This window comes from Merops nubicus, unplaced genomic scaffold (genome assembly GCF_000691845.1).
Source record: "Merops nubicus isolate BGI_N331 unplaced genomic scaffold, ASM69184v1 scaffold7178, whole genome shotgun sequence".
Taxonomy (NCBI): domain Eukaryota; kingdom Metazoa; phylum Chordata; class Aves; order Coraciiformes; family Meropidae; genus Merops; species Merops nubicus.
In genome coordinates this window covers 1,389-25,273 of record NW_008626256.1, presented here as the reverse complement: position 1 = coordinate 25,273, position 23,885 = coordinate 1,389, and the positions used below count along the sequence as shown (strand labels likewise).

The window sequence follows — 23,885 nt, the reverse complement described above, 5'->3', positions numbered from 1 at the left end:
CATTCAGCCGGCTGGCCACCAACACCCCCAGGGCCTTTTCTGCCAGGCAGCTTTCCAGCCACTCCTCCCCAAGCCTGGAGTGTTGCCTGGGGTTGTTGTGACTCAAGTGCAGGACCTGGCACTTGGCCTTGTTAGACCTCATACAGCTGACCTCAGCCCATTGCTCCAGCCTGTCCAGACCCCTCTGCAGAGCCTCCTGTCCTCCAGCAGATTGACACTCCCACTTAATTTCGTGTCATTGCAAATTTACTGAGTGCATTTGATCCCCTCCTCCAGGTCATTGATAAAGATATTAAACAAGACTGGCCTTAAAACTGAGCCCTGAGGGACACTGGTTGTGACCCGCCACCAACTGGATTTAACTCCATTCACCACAGGTCTCTGGGCTCGGCCATCCAGCCCGTTTCCAACCCAGCCAAGTGTAGCCAACCCACCTGTCTGGGCCATGAGCCACCAGCTTCTCCAGCAGAATGCTGTGGGAAATGCTGTCCAATGCCTTACTGAAATCCAGGTACACAACAGCCACTGCTTTTCCTTCACTAGATGGGTCACCTGATCACAGAAGGAGATCAGGTTGATTAAACAGGACTCGCCCTTCATGAACTAATGTTGGCTGGACCTGATCCCCCTGTTGTACTGTACTTGCCCTGTGATCAGGATAAGATGTGAGTCAGAGCAGCCTCTGTACTTGAATCAACTTCAGTGATCAGCACATGCCATAGTAGTGGCAAAAGGCGCTGAAAAAAGAGGAAGCTTTTGTAGAGTCTGGAAGAGCCTGAATGCTGGATGCATCTCAGTTATCCCAATCTGCAAAAGCTACAGCGATAGTACAGAGGACTAGACAAGGATGAAGCAAGTTAATGGGTGCTGGGGAAATGCCACTGAGAACTGTCATGTGTCTAGAACTCATCTTCAAGACATCAGTCCATTCAGGAAACTGTTGAGTTGTAAATAATTGAGGACTGAAAATGCACTCTTGGTGAATATCAATATTGGTCTTTCTTATCTTTAAACTACCGTGGGCATCTGCTTTTGTGTACCCTTGAAGCTGGACCTTGGTCATACTGTGGACACTCCAATAGTTCTGTAGTCCTGAAGCTGTCTGCATTCCAAATCTGAAGCATAAGGGCATAACTGCACATAAGCTGCATATATACAAACTAGTCAGGTTGCAGTACATGGCTGGGATTCTGGGCAGGTATTCTGGCACTAGGCCCAGGCCAGTACCTCAGTGACCACAGCTACATTTAAGCTGTCTAGTGTTAAACTAGCTTAGGCATACCAACATAAGAGGAAACTGCACCCTTGGATTGTATGCAGTTATGAAACTGTTAAAATCATCATGAGTGCTTTGAGGAAGGGGCATTGGGTGGGAGAGAACTTACCCATCTTTTTTTTTCAGCTTTGAGCTTCAGGAGTTCTGAAGGTGATTGCTTTAATTCAATAGTTACATTCTAGAGCTATCCCTTTTCTCATATTGACACATTGTAGCCTCCCACTGCAAGATTATGGAAGTCCAAATGAAAAGGTGATATAATTATGTAGAAATCAGCTCCCCTGGAGCCCCAGTCTGTTAAATAGTTCAAATGTTACATGTCAGGCTATTCTTTAAATCCTGCTTGACTTATTGGTACAAGCAGAACTCAACCAAAATGTAAAATACAATGACCAAGAGCCTGCAGCGTAAGATAATAAGATAGCAGACCACAAATACTGGTCAGCTGTTGCAGCAGACTCTAGAAAGGAAAAAAATCCCATACTTAACCTAATTACTGATATAAAACTAGGCCATCTCCTTGCAAACATAGAGATACTACTGGTAGCATATACTGTAGTATGTTGTTTAGTCTGCTTTTAGATTTTACTGAGTGAGTTTTGATTCCTTTCCTAGATGCTAGTTAGATAAAGTTACTGCTATTTGCTTTGGATTTTCCAAACTTTCAATTTTCTGGAGAGAAGTCCTGCATGGGAAAAAAACAATTCTGACTGAGAGTTACATAGTTTCTCCCAGTCTTTGCAGAAAATACTTCAAGGTTTAAGGCATCTTCAAATTACAGTTTTGAATAGAACATCAGAATGCTATGTGTTTCTTTTGTGCAATATTATTTAAAAATTGTAAGTAAATGAATGTACTGAGAGCTCTCCCCCTCCTTGCCCTCCCCCCGCTCCCTCTCCTTCCCCACTTCTTTTTTACAGAGTGGACAATATACAGTCTCACAGCACTGCTCATCCTAAGTGTTACAGCCATAACAGCAAAGATATTTCTCCACATTACCATGAGGTGAGTATGGAGTAAAACTGTCCCGGGAGAACTGACGTCTCAGCTTTGTACCAAACTTGGTACACTTCATTTCTTTGCCTTCTGATACTGTCAGATTACTCTTATTAAAACCAAAGTTATATATTATGTATTTGTATCCCTATAAAAGTTATTAAATAAGAACATCTTTTTAACTTTTTGGTCTGTTAGGATAGCATTTGCTGCTAGAATCTCTTTTTTGATCTTGTTCTGACAAGATTTGCATCTTAAGGAATAAAAACGTTTCTCATAACCGAGTGATATTTCAAAGAAGAAAATGTAATCAGGCATCTAACAGTGGTGGGAAGAGGTCATATTATAATACTTTACAGGAAAAAAATTAAAACCTCATCCCAGGTTGGGGAACTGGGGAAAAAAGTTAGCTATGGGCTAGTTAATACTTGCTTTCTTTTATTGAAATGTTGAAAATGGTTCAAAAAAAAATCACTAAAATTAAAATATGTATTATGTTGTGATACTTAATGAGGCTTGCTTGGGTTTTTGTTTGTTTGTTTTCCTAGTAAAACCAACATAATTTTATTACTAAATTTCTCTACACTTATACCAAGTCTTTTTTGTGTCCTCTAGATGGATACTCATTAAATGAGATGGTGGGTGAATCATCAACAAATCATAAATGTTGAATATTGTATTTACATACCACAAATGCACTTAAATATACAAATTAATTTTTATTAATAGCAGTTAATAATAGAATATGTACAGACTTCTAAGCTTAATGTCACCAATTTCTCTATGTATGTTACTTTTCTAGTAACAGAATACCTAACTTTTTATTTGATCAAGAAACAACCAACAAATGCTCCAAAACCCTATGTGACTGTGCAGCAGGGAGAAGAAAAATGTGTCATAGAGGTATTGGAAGCTGCTAGTATTGCCAGTGTAGCAGTAATGGAGACATACAGCAACTTCCCAAGCACCTTAACACTTAATTAACACTTGTTTCCTAGATCACATCAGATATCTGCAACTGAAACAGAGGATTCCAGTGAGGTTACTACTGCTGGTGAGATCTGGAGTATATTTTACCAGCCATCAACATCGATATCCATCTTCAAGAAAAAGCTTCAAAGTCAACAAGATGATTGCAACCCACTAGTGGGAAACTGAAGTGTTTTTTATTTTATGGGAATCGATCTTCTTAAAATCCAGGTGACCTGGGAATAATCCTTTTTTTTTTAAAACTCCTATTCTCATACTTGTTTTCCAGAAAGTCCATTTTCAAAGGCTGCTTTGCCTGTCTGCTGTTCTCTTGGGTATACTAGTGACAACAGATTTAATTACAGCAATAGTTTTGAAATATCTGGTGCCCATCAAATCTGTAGTGCTGTTAATTACTGCCTTTAAATCAATGCACTTAAAATACATATAAAACCCTGTAAAATTAAAAATGTCCTGTACCACTGCCAAAAGTAATTGAATGAGTTTCTGCAGGTTGAGGACTTCTCGTGTTCTGCTTTCCTGTAGCACTGTTTTATATCAGGTTACTTCAGTCCCTTTATTCTCAATGCTGAAGATAGGAGTGGATACTGATAGTCTTCAGCTGCTACAGTAACCAGAGCTTATTTGACTTAATGTAAACATGTCTAAATGGTACTATACAGTAAAATGAGAGTCAAAGACTGAGAAACTGTCAGCCTAGTTGCCCAGTGCTCTGCTGTTTATACATTTTCTGTTTCTACAAGCAGAGGTGTACGAATAAAAATCAGATCAAATGCAGGAGGCAAACGCTATATGGAGTCTCACCTGCAAATGTGAGTTCTGATGGAGTAATGTCCACCTTGTTGTCTGCACGAGCAATGAAGTCTTTTAAATGCCTGTGACTGATGTCTCATTCACCGATGATCATGATAATTTTGTTTATATTCACAGTGATCGTTTAAAAACCTATTGTACTCCATTCTGAAGTCCTGCAGTCATTCTGGATGTAAGCTTAGGGCTTCTCAAAGGATTATGCAAAGAAACTGTAAATCCATTGCATTTTTAATTGGTGAAGGTGCCTAATTCTTACTCTGAAGTTAAAGGTACTGATCTCTTCAGCCTAAACTATTTACACAGCTGTAACCTGCTATCAACAACTCACCTGTGCCAGGCTGTACATCTGAACATGTACTTAACAGTTGCCTTGATAGCTACCTTTTACCGAAGAAAAACTCTCTCCTTGCCTGAAAATTCAGAATTGACTGCATTTATAAAATTAATGCCCTTACTTGTAAAGGAACAAAAACACCAATGTGAAATAATTGCTCTTTGATTGCAAGAGACAGCATTAACTATTTTTTCTGTTTGGTAGAATATCCGTCCACCCACAATGCTCAGACTTCTCATCCCACTGGTGGGGATCAACAGTGAGCCTCAGCAAGTCCAGACAAGTAAGACATTTTGAAAAGAACTGACAATACAGAATTCAGATAAATTTGCTGGACGTTTACTGAGTGAGCAGCTTCTCAAACTAAGAGAAAATTCAGTGCAGGCCATTAGAGTAATTCTGGTTAAGACAACAGGAATAAATATCAGTGTAAACATATACCAGTGGTCTGTGTATACCAGACCGGCAGTCAGGGAACAACTATTAAATGCAGCTGCAAAAGATAACTAAGATAAGTAACAAAATTGCCACCGAGTTTAAATTCATTACAGTATCTGCCTTTCTGTTTTTAACATACAACTCCCTCCCCTTCATGAGGTCTGTAGAAAGGCATCCAAGAATTAAACAATTAAATACTGTACCTTACTTGCCATTGTAGACCTAGTCTTTTACCTGAATTAAATTCCTTCCAGCTCCATTTATCTGACACAGATGGGTGTCAGAGATGGCTGAACAATACCACAGTAAATGCTTTATAGAAACAAGACTGTACTAAGCCAGCAATTATGGAATTGTTTATATAAAAAATGGAATATCATGGAAACATCTAATACTTTCTTGCATGAGCTGCTGGAAAGAATACAGGAAAAGATAATTACAGTACTGCCTAAAATTAAGACAGGACAAGTTGTAAAATATGCTGGTTATCTTTTACATGTCATCAGGTTGGACCAAAAAAACCATGACCTGTTTCAGAGCCAACAAAAATTTTTTTTAATTGTTTTTTTTAACAGTCAAGTTCTGCATCATGCTGTGTAGGGAGAGAGTCCATCTCACGGATTTGTAGCAAAACAAATTAGTTTGCTTCCTAAGCATGCTTAATATAGTTTACTAATGAAAAAACAGGAGGAGAGAAAGTGTAAAGCTGGATCCTTAAGAATTATATTATGAGCACACTGTGATGCAGATTTGTTTGCCTGCCTTATCAAATGTTCTTGAGCAGTTAAACCTCTACAGTCAAAGGGATGCTCATAAAGCTGTTTGCTAATGCTGATATAACTGAAAAAACATAAGGAGTACTCCAGGACTGATTTCTACCTACTGCAGAAGGAAAAAATACAGAACTGTTAAGCTTCTCTTCTTCAGTAGAGAGTTAAATTTCACTATGAAATTAGAGAATGTCTGTTACAAACAACAAGAAGCCTGATGCTACAAATGCAAAATCTAGAGAATTTGGAAACTGGGATTTTTACATTGGTCCCTTAGCTCCTCAACTATTTTTTTAAATAGTAAAAAATCATATTTCATGGGCCTTTCTTAGGGAACGTTCATCCAATTTCCAGGTGAAAGACCTGTAAACCCAGCATTTATAGCAGGTTAACTGACCACGGCAACAATGAACATGACTAAGCATAACATATTTGGACAGTGCCCAGGTATACACACTGAAAAAAGTGTAAAGGGCCTTGTTATGTTCCCCACCCCCCCCAAATTTTTCACATTGTCTCATTCTAGAGATCTCCAATACTAGGAAACACAGCAATAGCCAGTAATGCATTGACAGGGTCCTTAATTAGCACAGGCCTGAGATCATAAAGAGCAGGTAGATCTGTGATGTGGATTTCTTCTGTTGTATGGTTGCTTCCACTCCTAGTCCAAACACTTCAGTAGTATAGTGGTAAATAGCCAAGATAGGCAGTGTCTGTTAACATAGCAGTTCAGGCTCGTGGCTGTAAGGGCCTGGGGAGAGAAAGAGGAGAAGCCTGACGTGCACAGCTGCTGTGCTCCTGCATGGTTCAGCCCACGAGCAACACTCCCCGCACACATCAGCAGCTGAGTGCTGGCAGCTGAAGGGCACGGTCACCTTAGGATGCTAGTGTTTACAGGATTTCCTTCAACAAATTGAAAACAGTAAGTGGAAGAAGAGTTCGTTTGGAATTGTATCTGAATGGCCTTCTGACTAGCAGTTCCCTCAGCAGTCTGGACAGGCTGCAAATGGGACATTGGCCACTATTTCAAAAGCAACTGTTTTGACAACAAAATTATCGTGAAGAGCTGCTTCCTTAGACACCCACACACACATTCCAGCCCCTGCTCTGGCCCCAACCTCACTCTTGTGGTGGTATGACCAGCTGTGTGGTGGTGCAATACGCTGAGCAGGTTAAAAATCACCATTGCTTTTTCTTCCTGGAGTCTTAACAGGGATAAGTTCTCTGAGCTTGTTTATTGGGTGGTTGCACAATGAGGTGAGCGAACACGGCTAAGTGGACAGTAAGAGGTAGGAAGAAGTTGTCTGCACCAGAAGCAGGGGCAGTAAGTGCTTAAGCTGGTCCTGCCACTGCAGCAGTTTATGAGCTGCCTCCTGCCTTTATGCAGCACGTTGGTTACAACAGCCTACAGCACATGTGGACCTCAGGTGAAAGTGGGCCAGATGGACAAGTGGCCTCCCTAATTCAAAAATCTATGCTTAAAACTAGTTTGGTTTGTTGACTAAATGATTTTATATGTACTTTTTGTCTTAATATTGTTATGTTGGGGGGAAAACAGAGACTGTTATTTAAAAATATGTGTGATATGTTTCCAAAGTAATATATGTATTTATATATGTACAGGAAGTGCATTATTTAATACAGCATATTATGCTTGTATTGTGCTAACTTTTTATAGGAAGAAAAGTTGTTACTTTACACTGTGGGAGCAATAAATTTTCTATACACTGTAACCATAGAAAAGAAATCAAAGATAATTCATTGGTATATATAATAGAAGAACACTGAGATGTGAGGATAACAGACTCAGTTTTGTGGCAGAATGGATGCTGATAAAACAATTGCTTTAAGATGCACTTTCCTTCTTTGAATCTCATTTCTGGCCTGTAGCTTTATTAGGCTGGTCAGATTCTGGAAATTCATGTGCATATACTTTCAAGACCATTTTCGTATCAAACATCATCTGCTTTTTTCAATCAAGCGTTAACATCATCCTTTTTTAAGGGCTTCTTTCTGCCAGGTTTTCTACAGCCAGTACAATATTGAGGATGTTTATCACATTGCTCATGCAGACAACTCAGTGGCATTGCAGAATAATAGTCTCTGTATTCCAAGCTCCCCTGGCAATAGTATAAATGGGAGATTTTTACTGATAGCCCTGGAAACTGTTCTGAATCTGCAGCCTGTATGACTACAGTCTGATCACATCTGCAGACACTTGGCTGCCACTGAATAAGCATGACTAGCTATTCCAGTTTCATCTTAATAAGCCTTCTCAGGCAGTAGGAAGTACTGCCAACAGATTTTTTTCTAGTGCACCACTTTGCCTAAAGGAAGGGTGAGCTACAAAAACAACTCCTGGCAAATACTTGCCCAACTGGTTCTTAATACCTTGGAGCAGTGATACTTCACAATCTTCCAATGAAATATAGTCCGGTGAGTTTCACCTGAGTGTTATTCTGGACACTTATGAACTACCTTATCATTTGCCTACCTTGAGATTGTGAGAGTAAAAAATAAAATTACCTTCAGACCACACCATTTTTTTCTGTAACAACACCCCCTGACTCTCACCCCGCCACAACATACACACATTTCATGCAATTCATATTTTCTCAACGTTACTGGGCACCTGTGCTTTGGGATGAAATTTGGCATTCTGAATTTCAGTTTCAGGCCAACATTGTAAATCTAAAGGCTACCACGTGAGCCAAATATGACTGACGAGAAAAACAGAATAAATCAAACCTGAAAGACCTCATCACTGATATATGTGCTGTGTTTATACATGGTCAGCCTGCATTCAGCAAATAGCTGTAAGTAACAATTATAAAAAAAAAAAACAAACAAACAAGGACATTTCTGCAGGAAGAGTTCAGTTAGTAGTGCTGAAGTACAGACAAGCATTGAATAAAGGAGGCAGAATGCTGCGGTTCACAGCAGGTAACAGCAAGATTATCCGCTGTGGGGGTTAGCAGAAAATTTTTGAGCTGAAAATGCTGAGAATGATTACCTATGGAAAAAATATGTTAATGTTCTGAGGAACAATTTCTGAGGTGACAGCAAATTGAAGTTTTCAGTTTTCAGCCTGTTAGAAGGAACAATGCTTTCAGTGTTTTGTCTACAAATTGCAGCATGTAATGCTTTTTTGACTGCCTTGAAAGTTTCATCCTTTCTTTCATGAATTCTTCCTTCTGACCAAAATAATGCTAGACTCTCTCAAAGAAATGTTCAGCTACATTTTATGTAAATGTCTGAATACCAGTCAGCTACCAACACTGTCTCCAGCTTTCTATGTCAGGACTCAAACTCTCACTGTGTTTTAGAAACACTGCTGTGTCACAGGGGCTTGGCCTCCCCTTACACAGTGGAGGCTGCTCTCCTTTCTTGCCATTTAGGTTATGAGACTCCTTTTACACTTCTGTTTATTCTGGGAACTGTTCTGGGTTTTTTTTTGTTTGTTTGTTTTTCTGTTGTTGTTTCCTAAACAACAGTTTCATTCCTCAAGAGGGAAGTGTATTTTTTTTTCTTAAATACCCTTTTCTATGAAGTGTTCAAGCCACAGGAGTGACTTCCATTGCAAGATAAAGTATCTGGTTTCAGGTATGCCCTTTTTTTCTCCCTAGACAAAGAGAGGCCAGATTGGTTTCACAGAGGAGTACGGCCTATCCTTTTAAGGCTGCTTTTCACACTACCCAAGTAACAACTAACGTCACCTAACAGCTGTCAGAGGATTTGACACATGCACTCAATATTGCTGCAGCAAAAATGAGATAGTGTTACAGAAACACCAAGTGTCACCATAACACACACTCTCATGGAGAACAGTCTGCTCTTGCTTTTCTCAGTTTACTATATGAAAGTTCCACGCACGTTTATGGTGCGCACAGGACTCATTTTTGCCACATATTTGTTCCTTAAATACTGAACCACAACATTGCAAAGAACCTCACCCTGCCCAATATCAAAATATTCATTTTTGACAGAAAATGTTTCTATTTAATAATTAATTTCAAATAAAAGCCATAAACTCCTCAAGAGACAGAATAGCCACACCCAAAATTAGGCATCACATTCAAGGTCAGCCAAGAGCCCACAGCTATCTTTCTCAAAGCGAGCATGGACTCACGGATTATTTTTGTGGGACAGAAGGACAAAGGTAAGTTCTGTTCTTAAAAGCACAATCACCTCAGTTTTACTCAGAACAAGCAATGAGAAAACAAAACATTAGTAGCAGAAAATTGTGGTTAGCACTAGAGGGAGACTCGGGTGTGATCTGCCAAAATAGGCATACAAGCCAAACACATATGGCAATTTTTATGCCATTTTTAAGAACAACTGTTTAATGAACTAATTTGCAAATAAATTGTGTATCTACAGTCATTGGCAGTTCCCAAGATTCTATTCACGATGCAAAAAAAGGGCACATGCTTCAATCTGGGAAGGTTGTTGGTTAACTCTGTCCTGCCTGTTGCTCTTCCATGATTGTGCCTGTCTTCTACAGACCAGGCTCTCCCCTGCTAGCTGAGCTGCAGATGGCAACTGAGCCTTACGCCAGAAAGAGTCTCAGGAGAAATTACACTCTTCAGTTCAACAGTCTGTCACCCCAAACACAGTTTTCACATACAAAATAGGAGGTTATAGAGAAGGTAAAGCTTATTTCTTGGCTGAATGCTGGGGTGACTAAATTACAGTGCACTTGAACAGGGATGAGAGGAGGGGAATTCCAGTCGGGGGATTGCCAGATGAAAAAAACTTTGGGAGAAGGAAGAAACTGGAGGACGAGACTGGAAAGGATTTTTTGTGTGTGTGTGTGTATCACTGGATGGGAAATAATGTATGGAGGCAAACTATTTACACACTAACTTATAAAAATACATCCACACACACACACACAGAGGTTGCTATCCACACCCCTCTCTTGCTGCCTACATAAACATCTCTGGAGAAGTTCTGGCTTCTGCCAACAGAGAACAGCACAGCATTGATGCTTTCCTGTGGTAGGGCCTGTGATACCATGTAAGGACCTGGATCCAGCTGGACTGTTGGTGGTTATGAGGAAGGCAGCTAAAACTGTTAAGTACTGGAACTACACTGCACACAATAACAGGTAAAAGAAGCTAATTTCTGTTGGATGTTCAATTGTGGCACTTGCTGAAGGGTCCTGAGACAGTGTAGGATGGGTTGCCTCCAGAAAAAAAAAACAAAAAAACACAAACCCACTTTTTAATTATGATAATTTTTGTTAGGATCTGTGTACGTATATACATACCCACCTATTATTTTAAAAAAGGAGAAAATATAGTTTTTAATGCTTCATCCCAATATATCCATGGACCATACTTTGAGGAGCACGGCTATCCATGTCCTTCCCCACCCCCCGACAAGAAGCACAACTTCCACAAGTGGATGCAATAAAACTGTATTTTTTGTGTGGTTTTGCCGCCTTTTTTTTTTTTTTTTTTTTAATACAGACATCTGTACACTTTCTTACAAAACCCCAGGGAACTACAGCTTCTCTTAAATCATTTTTGGTCAGCAAGAACTGTAAAATCTTTGTGTGCAATTATCATATATTTACAGGGCCTCATGTTAGTGATTTTCAATGATTATTACAATAATGTCACACACTCTCAACATAAGACATGGCTTAAGATAAATATATTAGTAAATAAATATTCTGAGAACATATTTCCATAAATGAAATGTGCTGCTATACATATACAGAATATGTACAAGAAGTTTTCTAGCTTTTCAAACATTTCAAAACATGGTAATGAAGGAGAAAGAGCCCTTTGACCATATTACAAATCTTTACAGCAAAGTTTATACAAAACAATTTTAAGTGCTATAAGATAACTTTAATTAAAAACATTTTAAATAGTGCCTCATGAGCCAAACACAACAACAACTGTTCATGTAAGTAGTAGAAAGGCATTTTGTTATAAAAACCATCCATCATGGCCAGGTAGCCTGTAAGTCTGTATGGACATACAGGTAAATTCCATACCAAGAATTAACTAAATGTTGAACATAAACCAAACACAGGAACCGGGTGTAGGGTCCCTCCGTGGTAAGACCTGCAGAGACTGTGACATGGGCAGAGATCACAACGTGTGAATGAGAACAGTACATCCAGGAACACCAGCTAGAATACTCAAATTTCTTCTTTATAAGCACACTTAACCACAACATGCTGTGTAGTTCTAGAGTACAATGCATCTGAGGTGGCCTTAAACAGTGCCTCACAAAACACCCAGGAGAATAACCAGGGCAGTATACCATACCTCCTACAATGCATCTCCTCTGAGTGGGGGAAGGAGAAAGGTAAGACTTAAAAACCAACCAAACAAAAACTCCAGACCTTTAAAGTTTATCCTCCCAACGCACACCACTTGCTTCAGTCACCCAGAGAATAAGTTTTCAATAAGCTTTATAAACAGAAATGTGTTTATTGGAATTTTTCTTTTAATCTTATACCCAGACATTGCCTTGCATTAATTCTCTGAACAGTCAGATTTTGGTGTTTGTCCATTTAAAAAAATGTAATGTTAATTCCTTTAAATAGAATTATTTTTTCCTAACTTCTTGAGTCCAGAAATTAAAAGTAAACAGATTAATGTACTTGTTAGTTATTAGATGTTTGCTTCTTTTATAATATTCCATTTGGGACTGTAAAGCAAACAAGTTAACTTTGCTGGTTCTCACAATTAGCCCAGTGCTCCCCCAGACATTACTTTGGCAGAAAATGTAACATGAAGTGTACATCTCTTTTTCATGTCTTTTAGCTGTCTCCAAAGTGTACTGAACTCTGGACAAATCTTTTCAGAAGACAGGCACTATGGGCATTAAATAATTTGTTTCCCTTTAGGAGAACTCCTGCTGTGATACACCAGACAGGATGACACTGTGTCCTCAGGCACATGCAGCATGACAGGCAATTTAAACCATGCTATGGTAGCCTCTTACTCAGAAGCCACTGTTTCCACAGGAAACAATTGCTATTGGAAGTGACGACATATTATCTCATGATAACAAACATCCCCACTTGTACAAGAACAAAAACAAAAGTATGTGCCCAGGCTCATGGGGTACAGAGAGCATTCTGTACACAAGACAAAAATTAAGCACAACTGGCTGGGCTTAGGAAACCTTTAAAAGACATCAATCTATGGAAGCTACATCAACCACAGCAAAGAAGAAAACAAGGATTAAAACCAAGTCCCTCACTTTCCCACATGCAGAAGAGGTGACAAGCACTGCTACCCTCAGTCATGCCTGCAGTCTACAAGGAAATAAGACACCCTCTGACCTGTTTCCAAAATGTGCCAGCCAAGCTGCAAGCACCTTGCAAGCTCTGCACATGCCAGCATCCCTCACAGCCATAACAGTGGCTACAGGTGCCTGAAAAACTTCTCATGGAAGGCAAGGTTCATTACCTACAAAGGTATTACCCTTTCTAAGCACCTTCTTCTAACATCTGCTTGAGGGAGAGGTCCTCAGCATTCTTCACCAACCAGAAGATACAATGAGGTCCATGATTTAGCAGGAAGTGAGGATGAGAACATTCTGAGCTACCAGTTTCCCAACTCCCACTCTGTTAAAACTAATCATAATGGCAGGAGACCCTTCCTAGCCAAATCATCAGAGCAGCATGAAAGGGGGAGAAAAGGAGAGGAGAAAGGAGACAATCCAATGCTTTAGCTCCTTCAAAATTGCTCATACAACTTGCTGGCTACTAGGCTTAGTTGGCATCTGAGCATCCATTAAGCAGCTGTACCCCTCTGGACTACTATATTTCAAGGTGCTATCTGGTTTCTAAGGCAGGTGTAGCCCTGAGCTTATCGAAGGCTGGACTCCTTTAAGTAGGAGATAACAGCATCTACACATAGCCTGGCGTATTTAACACACCGTGTCACATCCAGCAAGAGCTGACACGCCCTCTGCTAAACAGAAAATATAAATAACACTTTGTCATTAATATAGAAATAGCACTAGAGCTCAGAAATGCTCCACACCATGTCCCATATGGGCTTTGCACACAAATGGAGGCCTGAAGACTTCAGGCAAGAAGGACAAAGGAGACAATTAAGCTGATGTGGACACAGAGGAAGGGGAAGTGGGAGAGGGACTTCTCCACATTACCACTTTTGCGTGTTTGTCAACGCTTAAAAGAAGTAAAGTCCATGACAATTCTGAGTCTCTGATAAGCTCTGCTTCTCCATCCGGGATCATCTGGACAGATCTAGTCACCAACTTGACTTCTCTCCAAGGGATGAGATCCAGCACCTGAAGGATAAAGAAAACTAAGGAACATTGCATCTAGAATACTGCATAAAGTTCTGGGGCCTCAGAACAAGACATTGACTGACTGGAGTAAGTTCAGCAGAGAGCCAAGATGCTCAGAGGGCTGAAGCACCCACCCTGTGAGAAGAGGCTGTGGGGCTGGGGCTTGTGCAGCCTGCAGAAGAGAAGGCTTTGGGTGCATACCCTACCAACTCTCCAGTACCTACATGGGGGTTGTCACAAAGATAGAGCCAGGGTCTTCACAGTGATGCGTTTTGGAGAAGAGGTAAGGAGCTTAAGCTGAAATGGAGATGTTCAGAATGGATATAAAGAAAATCTTTTCACCATGATTGCAGTGAAGCAACAAGGGCCCAGAGACTGAATGCAGTCTATATCCCTAGAGGTTGTCCTGGCCTGACTGGACAAGCTTGGTCTAATCTGACAAACGGAGTAACTTGGTCTGATCTCAGAGCTGGCCCTGCTTTGAGCAGGAGGTTGGACTAAGTGACAGCCTGAGGTCCTTCCCAACCTAGGATACCCTGTGATTCTATGAACAGCCTTATGAACAGCCTTATAAACAACCCTGGCAAGGCAGGTAAGGAACAACCCCTTCATGCTTTGAGTCATTCTTTTTTGCTCTGTATATGTCCACTGCAGAGACTGTCCCACATATTCTTCTACAGCAATTCCAAGTTTTTCCCTCATATTTTTTATCCTTCAACTTGTCTGTCCTCCCCCAGCACTGTGGCCTTGCCTACTTAGGTAGCTTGCCACAGCTGCCGTGACTGGCACAGTGTCCCTGGCTGTGGGAGCTCTAAAGGGGGCCTGGTACTAGCAGTCACTTCTTTCCCTTCCCCACAAAGGATGAGTACAAAAGCTCTTATGGGGTTAGATATTAAAGTATCATCTTCTACTCCTCTAGCTATGACCAAATGAGCACAGGTAACAAAAGAATCACACTTGTGGGTGATGGATGAGTCAATAACCTGCTCTTACACAAAGGATGGCAGTAACCTTTATGGTTTGCAGGTACCTAGGAAGTTGCAGCATTTCATACGCTGGGACAGAAAGGTAACGAGTAATCAGGAAAAAAACACATGCATTACCTGCAGCCTTTGTGGTGGCCATCAGCTTCCGGGAATTCAGAGCAGGACTGGGAAAGAGAATCCCAGGTTCCTCCTCCTGAGAGCAGCTCTGCCGCAGGAACGATGTTGCCTCATAGCACACCTCCCGCTCGTCCTTCACCTCTCTCATACCTTGGCAGTGCAGATAAGCATCCAGCTCAGGTGCTCCATCCCAGGAGCTACAGCCTCCTGCGTGAGTCCCTTGGCACTCTGCAGGTACGAACAACTCACAGTCTCTGTCTTCAGGAATGATGGGGATGCGTTGGCCCAGATCACATACCCCCTTACAGCAGCTTGGCAAGGTGTCATCGGGGAGCGTGTACTGCACATTCACTGCATAGTCTTCTGTGTAGCACCCACCACCTCCACTGCCACTGTTGCTACCACAAGCTACCTGCTTCTCTTCATAGAAGCAGCAGGGCAAACCCTCGTAATTTACTCCATCTGTCCTATGCAAGTGGTCTGAATTAATACTGTACAAGCCCGGGGTGTTCCCTGGCTGCGGTTCTACTCCTGGGCCACAGGTCCCCCACAGTGGGGAGCTCAGGAAGAGTGCACCACAGTCGGCTGTCCCGTGGCCAGGCTCCAGGGCAGAGTGCTGCAGTTCAAAGCAGCACGCACATGCTTGCTCCACAAGTGGCCCTGCTATCTCTGGATTCTTCCAGTTCCTTTTAACATCCAAGGCAGCACCAGGAGTGGCCTCATGTCCTCCCTCTGAGGTAGTGCCATTTGGATCCCTGTGCTCTAGTGAGGAATTACTGCTATAGTTCATATCCATGCTGCAATTAGACAGTTGGTCCCCTGAGGAAGAAGCTGGCACAGGCCGGCAGTCAGCACCCACCAGACTGTGACCATGAGCTGGAAGCTCATCCTGGTGGGGGCCCTCCAAGAGAACAATTGCACCCCTGTTTGCACCACCGGCCTCGCCCGCTCGGCAGGGGCTCTTACTGCGGTAAACATAGGGGTCATAGTCACTGCTCAGAGAGCTGCGGAAGGTGGAGCAGCTCCCGTACACCCCCTGGTTGCTGACCTCAGTGCAGTCAACCATGGAATCACTGGAGGAGCAGTGGCACTGACCAGAACTGCTGCTGCTGCTGTCGCTCCCAGGGCAGTCAGCCAAATACCCACTGCACACCGAACGATGGCCATGGTAGCAGCTAAAGCTGGAGGTACTGCCACTCTCCAAGTGGGATGAGGGCACGACATGTACCACAGGAGGGAAAAGCATGCTGCTACCAGGCTGAAAGGCACGAGAAGGACCCTTTGAGGAAATGCCAGCAGGAAGCTGTCCATCTTGCTCAGGGTAACTAAGGCCTTGGAAATAGTAGTGCTGATACATGGTCTCATATTGGGAAAAACACGCTGCTTTGGAAAAGTTGCGTCCACTGAACTTGGGTCTTCGGAAGTTGTGACCTGGAGAGTAAGTCCTGTGTTCCAGGCTACAGTGATGTGTGTTTAAAGCATGGTCCAAACGAATAGGCTGATAACTTCGGATATAGGCTGGGGGTGGGGTCTGGTAGAGGCTCTGCTCCCCGTGTCGCTCAACGGTCAGTACTGTGATGGGGTTCCCGTGAGGGTCCATGCTCGTCCGAGTGGGATACGCGGTCATCTGGTTTGCTCTGTGCACTCGGCCTGGGTAATGGACAGGCAGAATTACCCTCTGCTGGCGGCTGCGTGCTGGGTTGATGGACTCCAGGCAGACCGGGCCTGCATTTCCCTTCTTCTGTTCTGAAGGATACAAATAAAGAGTGGAGAAGTAGAAGTAGGAGAGAATAAAAAGGAATGTATTTAATGCAAGAAAGGAGGATATTTTGTTCCGAATTTCATTACCTTATGCACACAAAAGACTGGGAAAAAAAAAAAAAAAAAAAGTCACCGACTTTTTAAACGGAAAGAAAAATAACAAACCAAACAAAATAAGTCAAGAGCACCCGCCTGGAAGCCTTTGAGATGCAACCATATTTGCTTAAAATGAAAGGAAGTAATTTCAGATGCTGTTCTGATATATGGCAACCTTTCTGCTCACACAGTATTTCTGCTCTTGCAGGCTAAGAGAAGGCTGGCAGTCCTTGCTTACATTTCCATTTTACAGAATTTCACAAAAATGTGTATTAACAGAAAACTTTTTCAAGAGAGAGGAAATGGAAAGGGCAAGTAAGGGAAACCACATTCCAAGTCATAACTGTAGGAATATAAAAAGCAACACATTGTCTTTTCCTTATAGTGACTAAGAAAAAATACACGATCTTCAGTATCTATGTGCCCTCCTTGCATCCAGGTGCTGCCCAACGCTGCCCTCTGCTGAGCACCGCGCCAGAACGAGGGAACACCAGAGCTGGGACCTGCTCTCCCAGGCCACACAGGCATTCCCGAATCACTTAGTTCTGACTGTATTTCTAGGACTGCAGTAAAGACGATGAGCCCTATGGAGATTCACAAAAAGGCACCATTTCTGCTTCCTCCTGTAAGCCCCGAGGCCTGCGACGGAGGAGGCCGGAGAGCACCCGGCCTGCAGCACTCACCGATGATGTTGTGGCGGCAGTGAGGGCAGGTGTGATGCTGCAGCAGCCAGGGGTCCACACACCTCTTGTGGAATCGGTGAGTGCAGGGAATGACACGCAGTTCCTACAGAGAACACACGAAGGATCACAAAAAAGTATTCCTTCCCAGTAAGTGAACTTTTCACAGCTTACTCCTCGTTTTTAAAACCTAGCTACTGAAAAGACCTTTCATTCTCTCAAAGTGATAAGAAAGAAAAAAATACCTTCGGTTCCAACACAGCCAAAAGCACAGCTTGATCAGCTGTCACTAAAAGAATAGTCTGCAAGCATGTGAAAACTACAGACTACATTTCTTTAGGACATTTTTTACTGTGTGTCCCTATGACCTAACACCTGGAAGAAGCCTATTACTGTTTCCCTTGCCCACCACTCTCATCTTTCAGCTGTTATCTATTTATAGGATTTCCTGAGCCTGCTGGGTACCTATCAGTTGAAACCTAAAACAGATCTTTCCTCCAGGTACTGTTCAAGTCTCTTCATGAGCTCAGGTTTTGAGTTTGTAACATGCTTTGGCAAGAAGTTCCACAGGACTACTACCCGCTAGTAGAGAAACAACATATTTTTGTTCAGACTAGGTACTAGCAGTTTAATTTCATTCCACCCAGTTTTGTACTGGAAAAAAATAAATGTCAGATTCCTGTTCACACTCTCCATTCACAACTTTGTACTCCTTCCACCCTCAAGTAATCTAGGACTAGACAGTCCTAGCCTACCCAGTCATTTTTTTTGTACAGAAATCACTCCAAATCTCTGATCACTTTGTGACTGCCCTTTTCTGAAGCAGCTTCATTTCCAACCTACGTTTTGTGAAATGAGATCAGAAGTGTACACAGTACTCAACATGAGAGCATGACTGAATGCACACACTGGTGTAATTATGTTTTCTGTTCAGTTCTCTAGATTTTGACTCGTTTGCAAGATCAGATTTGCCTCTTTGACAGCAACACGGCACAGACTTGCTTTCACAATGCTATCTAAAACAGCTTCAAGATCTTGATTCTGAACAAGTAATGTTGACTTCAACCCATCACCAATACATGTGAAGCTTTTCCCTATGTATAACACTTCATGTTGAAGATCATGCATAAGTTTCCTGTCCAGTCAGTTTTGCATAGACCTTTGGAGGTCTTGCCTGCCTTTATCCTTGCTACTCTGAATAATTTCCCATTTTTATTAAAAAAAAATTAAAAAAACTTAATAAAAGTGTTAACTGTCTGTTTGTAGCTTGTTCGCTCAAATACTGCAGTTGGCATTTTCTGTTGCCTTAAAAATGATGAATCCTTTAAAAATGCCCCCAAATAATTTTTTTATATGGAAGTTTAATGCTGTTATTATTGACTGCCTCTATTTTCTACTTTCTATTTTGTCCTTTCATTGCTTCCTCTGGGTAGAACGATGTCACAGAAGGCAAGCACTGACATCGATACAGCAGTAGTGACCGAAGAGTCAGAAACCACTTCCTGAGCCTTCTGGCACCTCCTCCTTGGGCTTCTCTGCAGTGCTGTGTACCTGGCATTTTAATGACAAGGTGCCATCAAAGCTTGAGAAGCCAAAACACTGAATCTATTCCTTATATTCATCAGAGCTTGAATGTACCACCATATTAGCACACAATTTGCTAAAAATACTCAGAGAACTACATGCTTGAGGCAACCGTGACTTCTTTACAAGCTCTTCCTCAGAAAAGCAACTTGATGAAGTAATTTGCAGAATGAGATCCCGCACCTCTCACTTTGCAGTATAGGGAAGAGTCCTTGAGGTTTCTTTGGGAGCTGCAGAGTGCAGCTGAGGCTGAACGGGCTGCTCAGCACAGTCAGTTTGGCAAGCAGCACAGCCTCAGCACACAACACACCCAGCAGCAAAGCCATGCACCACAGTGCTAAAATAAACCAGCTACGTTCTCAGTCCAGGTTAAAGAAACCATTTGTCCTTTACCTCCCCATCAATGTACTTCTCCAAGCAGATGGCACAGTCAGAGGTGGAACTGCTGCTGAGTGTGTCCAGTGCTCCACAGCTACCTTCTTGGTGTCCCTTACTTTTGGACTTAAACTTCCTGGTCTCCATTTTTTCCAGCGCTTGCACTGCAAGCCTGTTCATGGAATTCTACAACAGATGAAAGAAAAAAAGAAAAAAAGGAAAAAAAAGAAGAAAAAAAAAGGCAACACTGCTATATAAGGGAATATAGTGTAATAACAGAGAAACACCACCGCATCAAATTAATGTATCTTACCAAATTATGCCAGGTCTAGTGTAATGTACAATTTCATAAATTTATTTCATAAATTAAGCAGGGAGAAAGCTAATTAGAATTTAAATCAGAGACCTTTTGAAAAGAATGTATGCCACATGCAGTAGTGAGAATGATAAACTACTTTGAGTGAAACAGGCTGGCAACTGGGATACACTGCAACTGCTCAACTGATGGCCAGCAGCTATTCAAGGCAACATGTAAGATTTGGCCAGGAACTTTTTTGGAACTGTCAGTATTGACTGGAATGCCCCATTATGCTGTTACCACCATATTAGCAGAAGCAGTACTTGGCAGAGAGATTAAAATGAAATTTTACTAAGTTAGCTGTATCACTTGCCCCTCCTCTCAAATTTAATCAACAGTAGAAGTTTAGGAAGGAATTGGGTTGTTTAAACTTTACTGTAGAATTTATCATCTTCCTTTTTAACACAGTTTTTTAAAACTGCTATTGGCCCCATGACATCTTTGGATTCCTATTCATTATGTCCAAAACAAGAATCCTAAGCATCCATAGTGCTTTGCATTCCTTATACGTGTATATACTGGACAGTTTACAACTACAAATTTCAGAGTCCATTATTTTCTGGTTGCTTTCCCTTTCACATTTGACAGGACAAACTCAAACCATCTCACCTAGAATTTCTCCTAACCAAATATTTTACCTTGCAAACTTCCCACTTTATAAGAATTAACAGAATTTATTCTTTTGAAGAGTTGTAATTTATTTTCAGTCCTGATATTCACTCTGCAATACAGCAACAAGAGCCCAGACTTCTTTAGATGTACATCAGTGCTACTGATAACCAGCCTCTGAATAACCCATACTCTTATCATTTCAGGATTTAACTGAGTGAACATCATAAGTCAATGTTGACCTTTAAAGACATAACCAAATTTTTCCAAAGGCCTACATCCATGGATAAGACCCTTTCCACAAAGATGCCTATTGTAAGTTAGTGTCTGGCATTTCCAAACATAGTGAGCAAGTTTTAAGACAAAGTCAGAGCATTCAGTGAATACCCCATTACTGCTCTTACCTGACTACGTCGCTGTTTCAGCTTAATCTTGACAAGAAGAATGAGGCAAACAAGTGACACAACGACAAAGAAGGCCAGGAAAATTCCCATATCAAAGTACTCGGTGGGTTGCTTAAAGATTGAAACAAAAATATTATTTTTCCTCTCTTTAGGTCATACTCAAATGTGGTGTTTCTTTCTCTTCTCTGCTTTCTCAATGGTCATCATCAAATGTATGCAGTCACAATGGCAAAAGCCAAAGTGCACAATGTTCCAGTCATTAAACAGGATTTTATGAGACCAAACCTGTGTTTCATATGTCAGTGCAAGTGACTGAAATACACAGAATCCCAGTCATAAGATGTCAGATTCACAGTGTCTCGAACCAATCCCACAAACCCCATTTTTTTTTAACTGAATGAATCACACTAACACAAATTTTCATGATTTATTGGTTCACTTGTATACTTAAGTGAGTGAAAATCAACATTTGAATTTTCAGTGAATGGCCCAGTTTTCAAATACATTTCTTAACAGAAGAATTCCATAATAATGCAAAAAAAACCCTGAAGTGGTAACTGGGACATGGATGACCTCTAACTTTGTTCTTCTCTGGTAAGCTACATGTAGAAAGTGTTTAAAAAAAAAGTCCAGAGAAACTATTTTATATTACAACTACAAATATCAGCTATCTGTAAGAGTCGGTCAGAATTGACCCACCAGGGAAGGTTTCCCCACCAGGGAAGGTTTCCCCACCAGGGAAGGTTTCCCCACCGAGGATCACGACGATCAGAAGGACCAGCGGGACGCTGCAAGGACCTGGGACCATAGGGACGCCTTGGACCCGTGGTGGGAGCTGTTACTCTCTTTCCCCTCCTACTTTACCTTTCCTGCCACACCTTTACCTGTCGCGCGCCGCTTTACGGGCACACAATAAAGTTTCACTGTTTGATTGAAGTAACAACTCCCTTTGAATTTTCTTTTGCACTCTGAGATCGTGGTAAACGAACCGTCACCCGTCCGCCGAGTTGAGCGGACCGTGACACTATCAAATAATTAACTCATGTTTAAAATGCCACACAGAATCATTGCTTAATACAGGGCAGACTACCTTACAAATCTGAACTACCAGGAGTGTGCAATAATTAAGTTACTCAACTAAGAAAAAGGAAAACTTCTGCTAGTTAACATTTTTAGCCATTTATGTATACAAAATAATCCTTAGGAAAGACAGCAGGTGCTACACTGTGGATTCTACACTTACATCACGTGTAGCTGCTTTTCCACAGTGCAGTTGTTCAATGTATTTAGTCCAACAGAATTTCACATGTACTAACGCTCCTGAGGAGCACCAGAACACCTTCAGGCTGAGTGCAGCTGGCACACACTGCAGGAAGTAACAGCAAGGGAACACCTACACAAGGTTTCTGAAAGTCTCACCCGTGGGGGACGATGCTGAATCCTTGCTCGTGCCACTTTCTGCTTGTTAACTATGTTCATTAGCTTGACAGCATCAGCACCCTTCACATACACCACTGGTCTCTTCAGAGGGTCTTCTGAGCCCTGGTTCAGCTAGAACAGAAAAATAACCTACTCAAGAGGCACATTTCAGGAAAACTACCTCTCTTTTAGACAACAGAGAGAAGAGTAAAGAAATATGAATGTGGAATTGATTCAAGCACCAGTTGTTCTCATCTAGCGTCGGCCTTCACTTAAGTACTCCACAGAGTTAAACCTGAATTAACACTTTTTACTTCAGCTGCTTTTTTTTTTGTTTTACTAACTAAAATTAAGGATAAACAAATGTTATTTCCGAACAGCAGCTTTAACTCCACCACATTATATGCCACTGTGTATATTAATGCTGTGATAAGATAAACCTCACCATGAAGAAGAAAAATCTGCAAATTAAAAAAAAAAAAAAAAGGCCTTGCTACATTTTTTAAACTTTTTGTAATTTCAGCCTTGTAGTTATATTATTTACATAAAAATTTCTTCAGCTTTCTGAACAATCACACATCACAGTCCTAACTTTCAGGCTCTTTGTACCTAGCCAATTTATTAAAGTCTGTAATTTCCACTGTTTAACTCAGCAAACTCATTCAAACAGTTATTTGGGTTCTAGCAATCACCAGAGCTATTGACTGCATGATGGGAGCCTCAAAGACAAAAGCATACGAGTAGATAGCTTAATTAATCCTGAAACTTCCTTCCAGGTCCAGATAAGTTTTTCTGAAAGGTCAAATCACAGAATCAGAAAATAATGTGGGTGGGAAGGCACCCCACAATTCCAACCTCCTGGTCAAGACAGGGTCATCTATGACATCAAACCGGGCTGCTCAGGGCTTTAGCCATGAGACAATGGGCCACAAAAATTTTGCCTCCATCCCTTCTCAAAAACTCAATCCCAGGCTTGGATTCTGGATTCTAGTGAAGGTTAAAAGAAAAATGTAACTCCCCAAACTCTTCTCTTTCTGGCACATTATCAACACTTCCATTGCTCCTTTGCCTGCCAGAAGATGAGCATGAAAACCACAGGATGACGTTACGCAGTCAGTAGCTACATGTCTTAAGGTGGGTGTGCTCTGAGAGCTGTATGCTGCCAAGTCTTGTCTCAGCAACTCTAAAAAGAACCTGATAGAGGCTGTAACAAAACTCGGCTCCCTTCTTCATACCTGATCAATGGCATCTGGGTTTTCAGAAACATCAAAGATGACCGCTGTAGCTCCTCGCTGCACTGCTCGTTTTGCCTGCAATAAGAAAGACAGCATCCTCAGTCCCACCCCAAATGATGATTTCTTACCTCAGAAATGACCGCCTCTCCTCATTTCCAGGTACTAAATCTAACACCTTGTGTTTCTGTGTAGCTAAAACAGAGTGATTACAAACACAGGAGGAGTTCCTGAAACAGCATGGAATCTAAACTTCACTATAGCGTCTACAATCTCTTGGCCTCTTCTTTCTCAAAATCGTCCTGCAACAAGCTTTTAAAGTTAATTCAAAAGTGGTTTAGACTATCTAAAAAATTTA

General features: G+C 41.5%; 2 protein-coding genes across 2 annotated transcripts in view; one reads left to right on the top strand and one right to left on the bottom strand.

Moving 5' to 3' along the window:
* Positions 1-3,430, top strand: part of KREMEN1 (kringle containing transmembrane protein 1) — a gene marked incomplete at its 5' end in the record, with an annotated part of 21,578 nt that extends 18,148 nt beyond the window's left edge. The window contains 2 exons of the mRNA XM_008945934.1: positions 2,197-2,281; positions 3,271-3,430. Coding sequence (XP_008944182.1) covers positions 2,197-2,281; positions 3,271-3,430 — 245 coding nt within the window. The remainder of the gene's footprint in view (positions 1-2,196; positions 2,282-3,270) is intronic.
* A 10,432-nt stretch (positions 3,431-13,862) lies between these two features.
* Positions 13,863-23,626, bottom strand: ZNRF3 (zinc and ring finger 3). Its single transcript, XM_008945933.1, has 7 exons — positions 23,531-23,626; positions 22,296-22,427; positions 20,877-20,987; positions 19,524-19,691; positions 17,550-17,652; positions 15,010-16,755; positions 13,863-13,906 (listed from the first exon to the last, which is right to left on the bottom strand). Exons 1-7 carry the CDS (start codon positions 23,624-23,626, stop codon positions 13,863-13,865), a joined length of 2,400 nt encoding a protein of 799 aa, XP_008944181.1.
* Positions 23,627-23,885: the final 259 nt, after the last annotated feature.

Bases quoted from the DNA above. Each gene is read 5' to 3' on its own strand.
- ZNRF3 (XM_008945933.1), bottom strand. From the start codon at position 23,626: ATGCTGTCTTTCTTATTGCAGGCAAAACGAGCAGTGCAGCGAGGAGCT. The intron at 20,988-22,295 runs GTGAGACTTTCA...TCAATCTTTAAG, and splicing joins TTCAGCATCGTCCCCCACGG to CAACCCACCGAGTACTTTGA. The intron at 16,756-17,549 runs GTGAGTGCTGCA...TGTATCCTTCAG, and splicing joins CTGCCGCCACAACATCATCG to AACAGAAGAAGGGAAATGCA.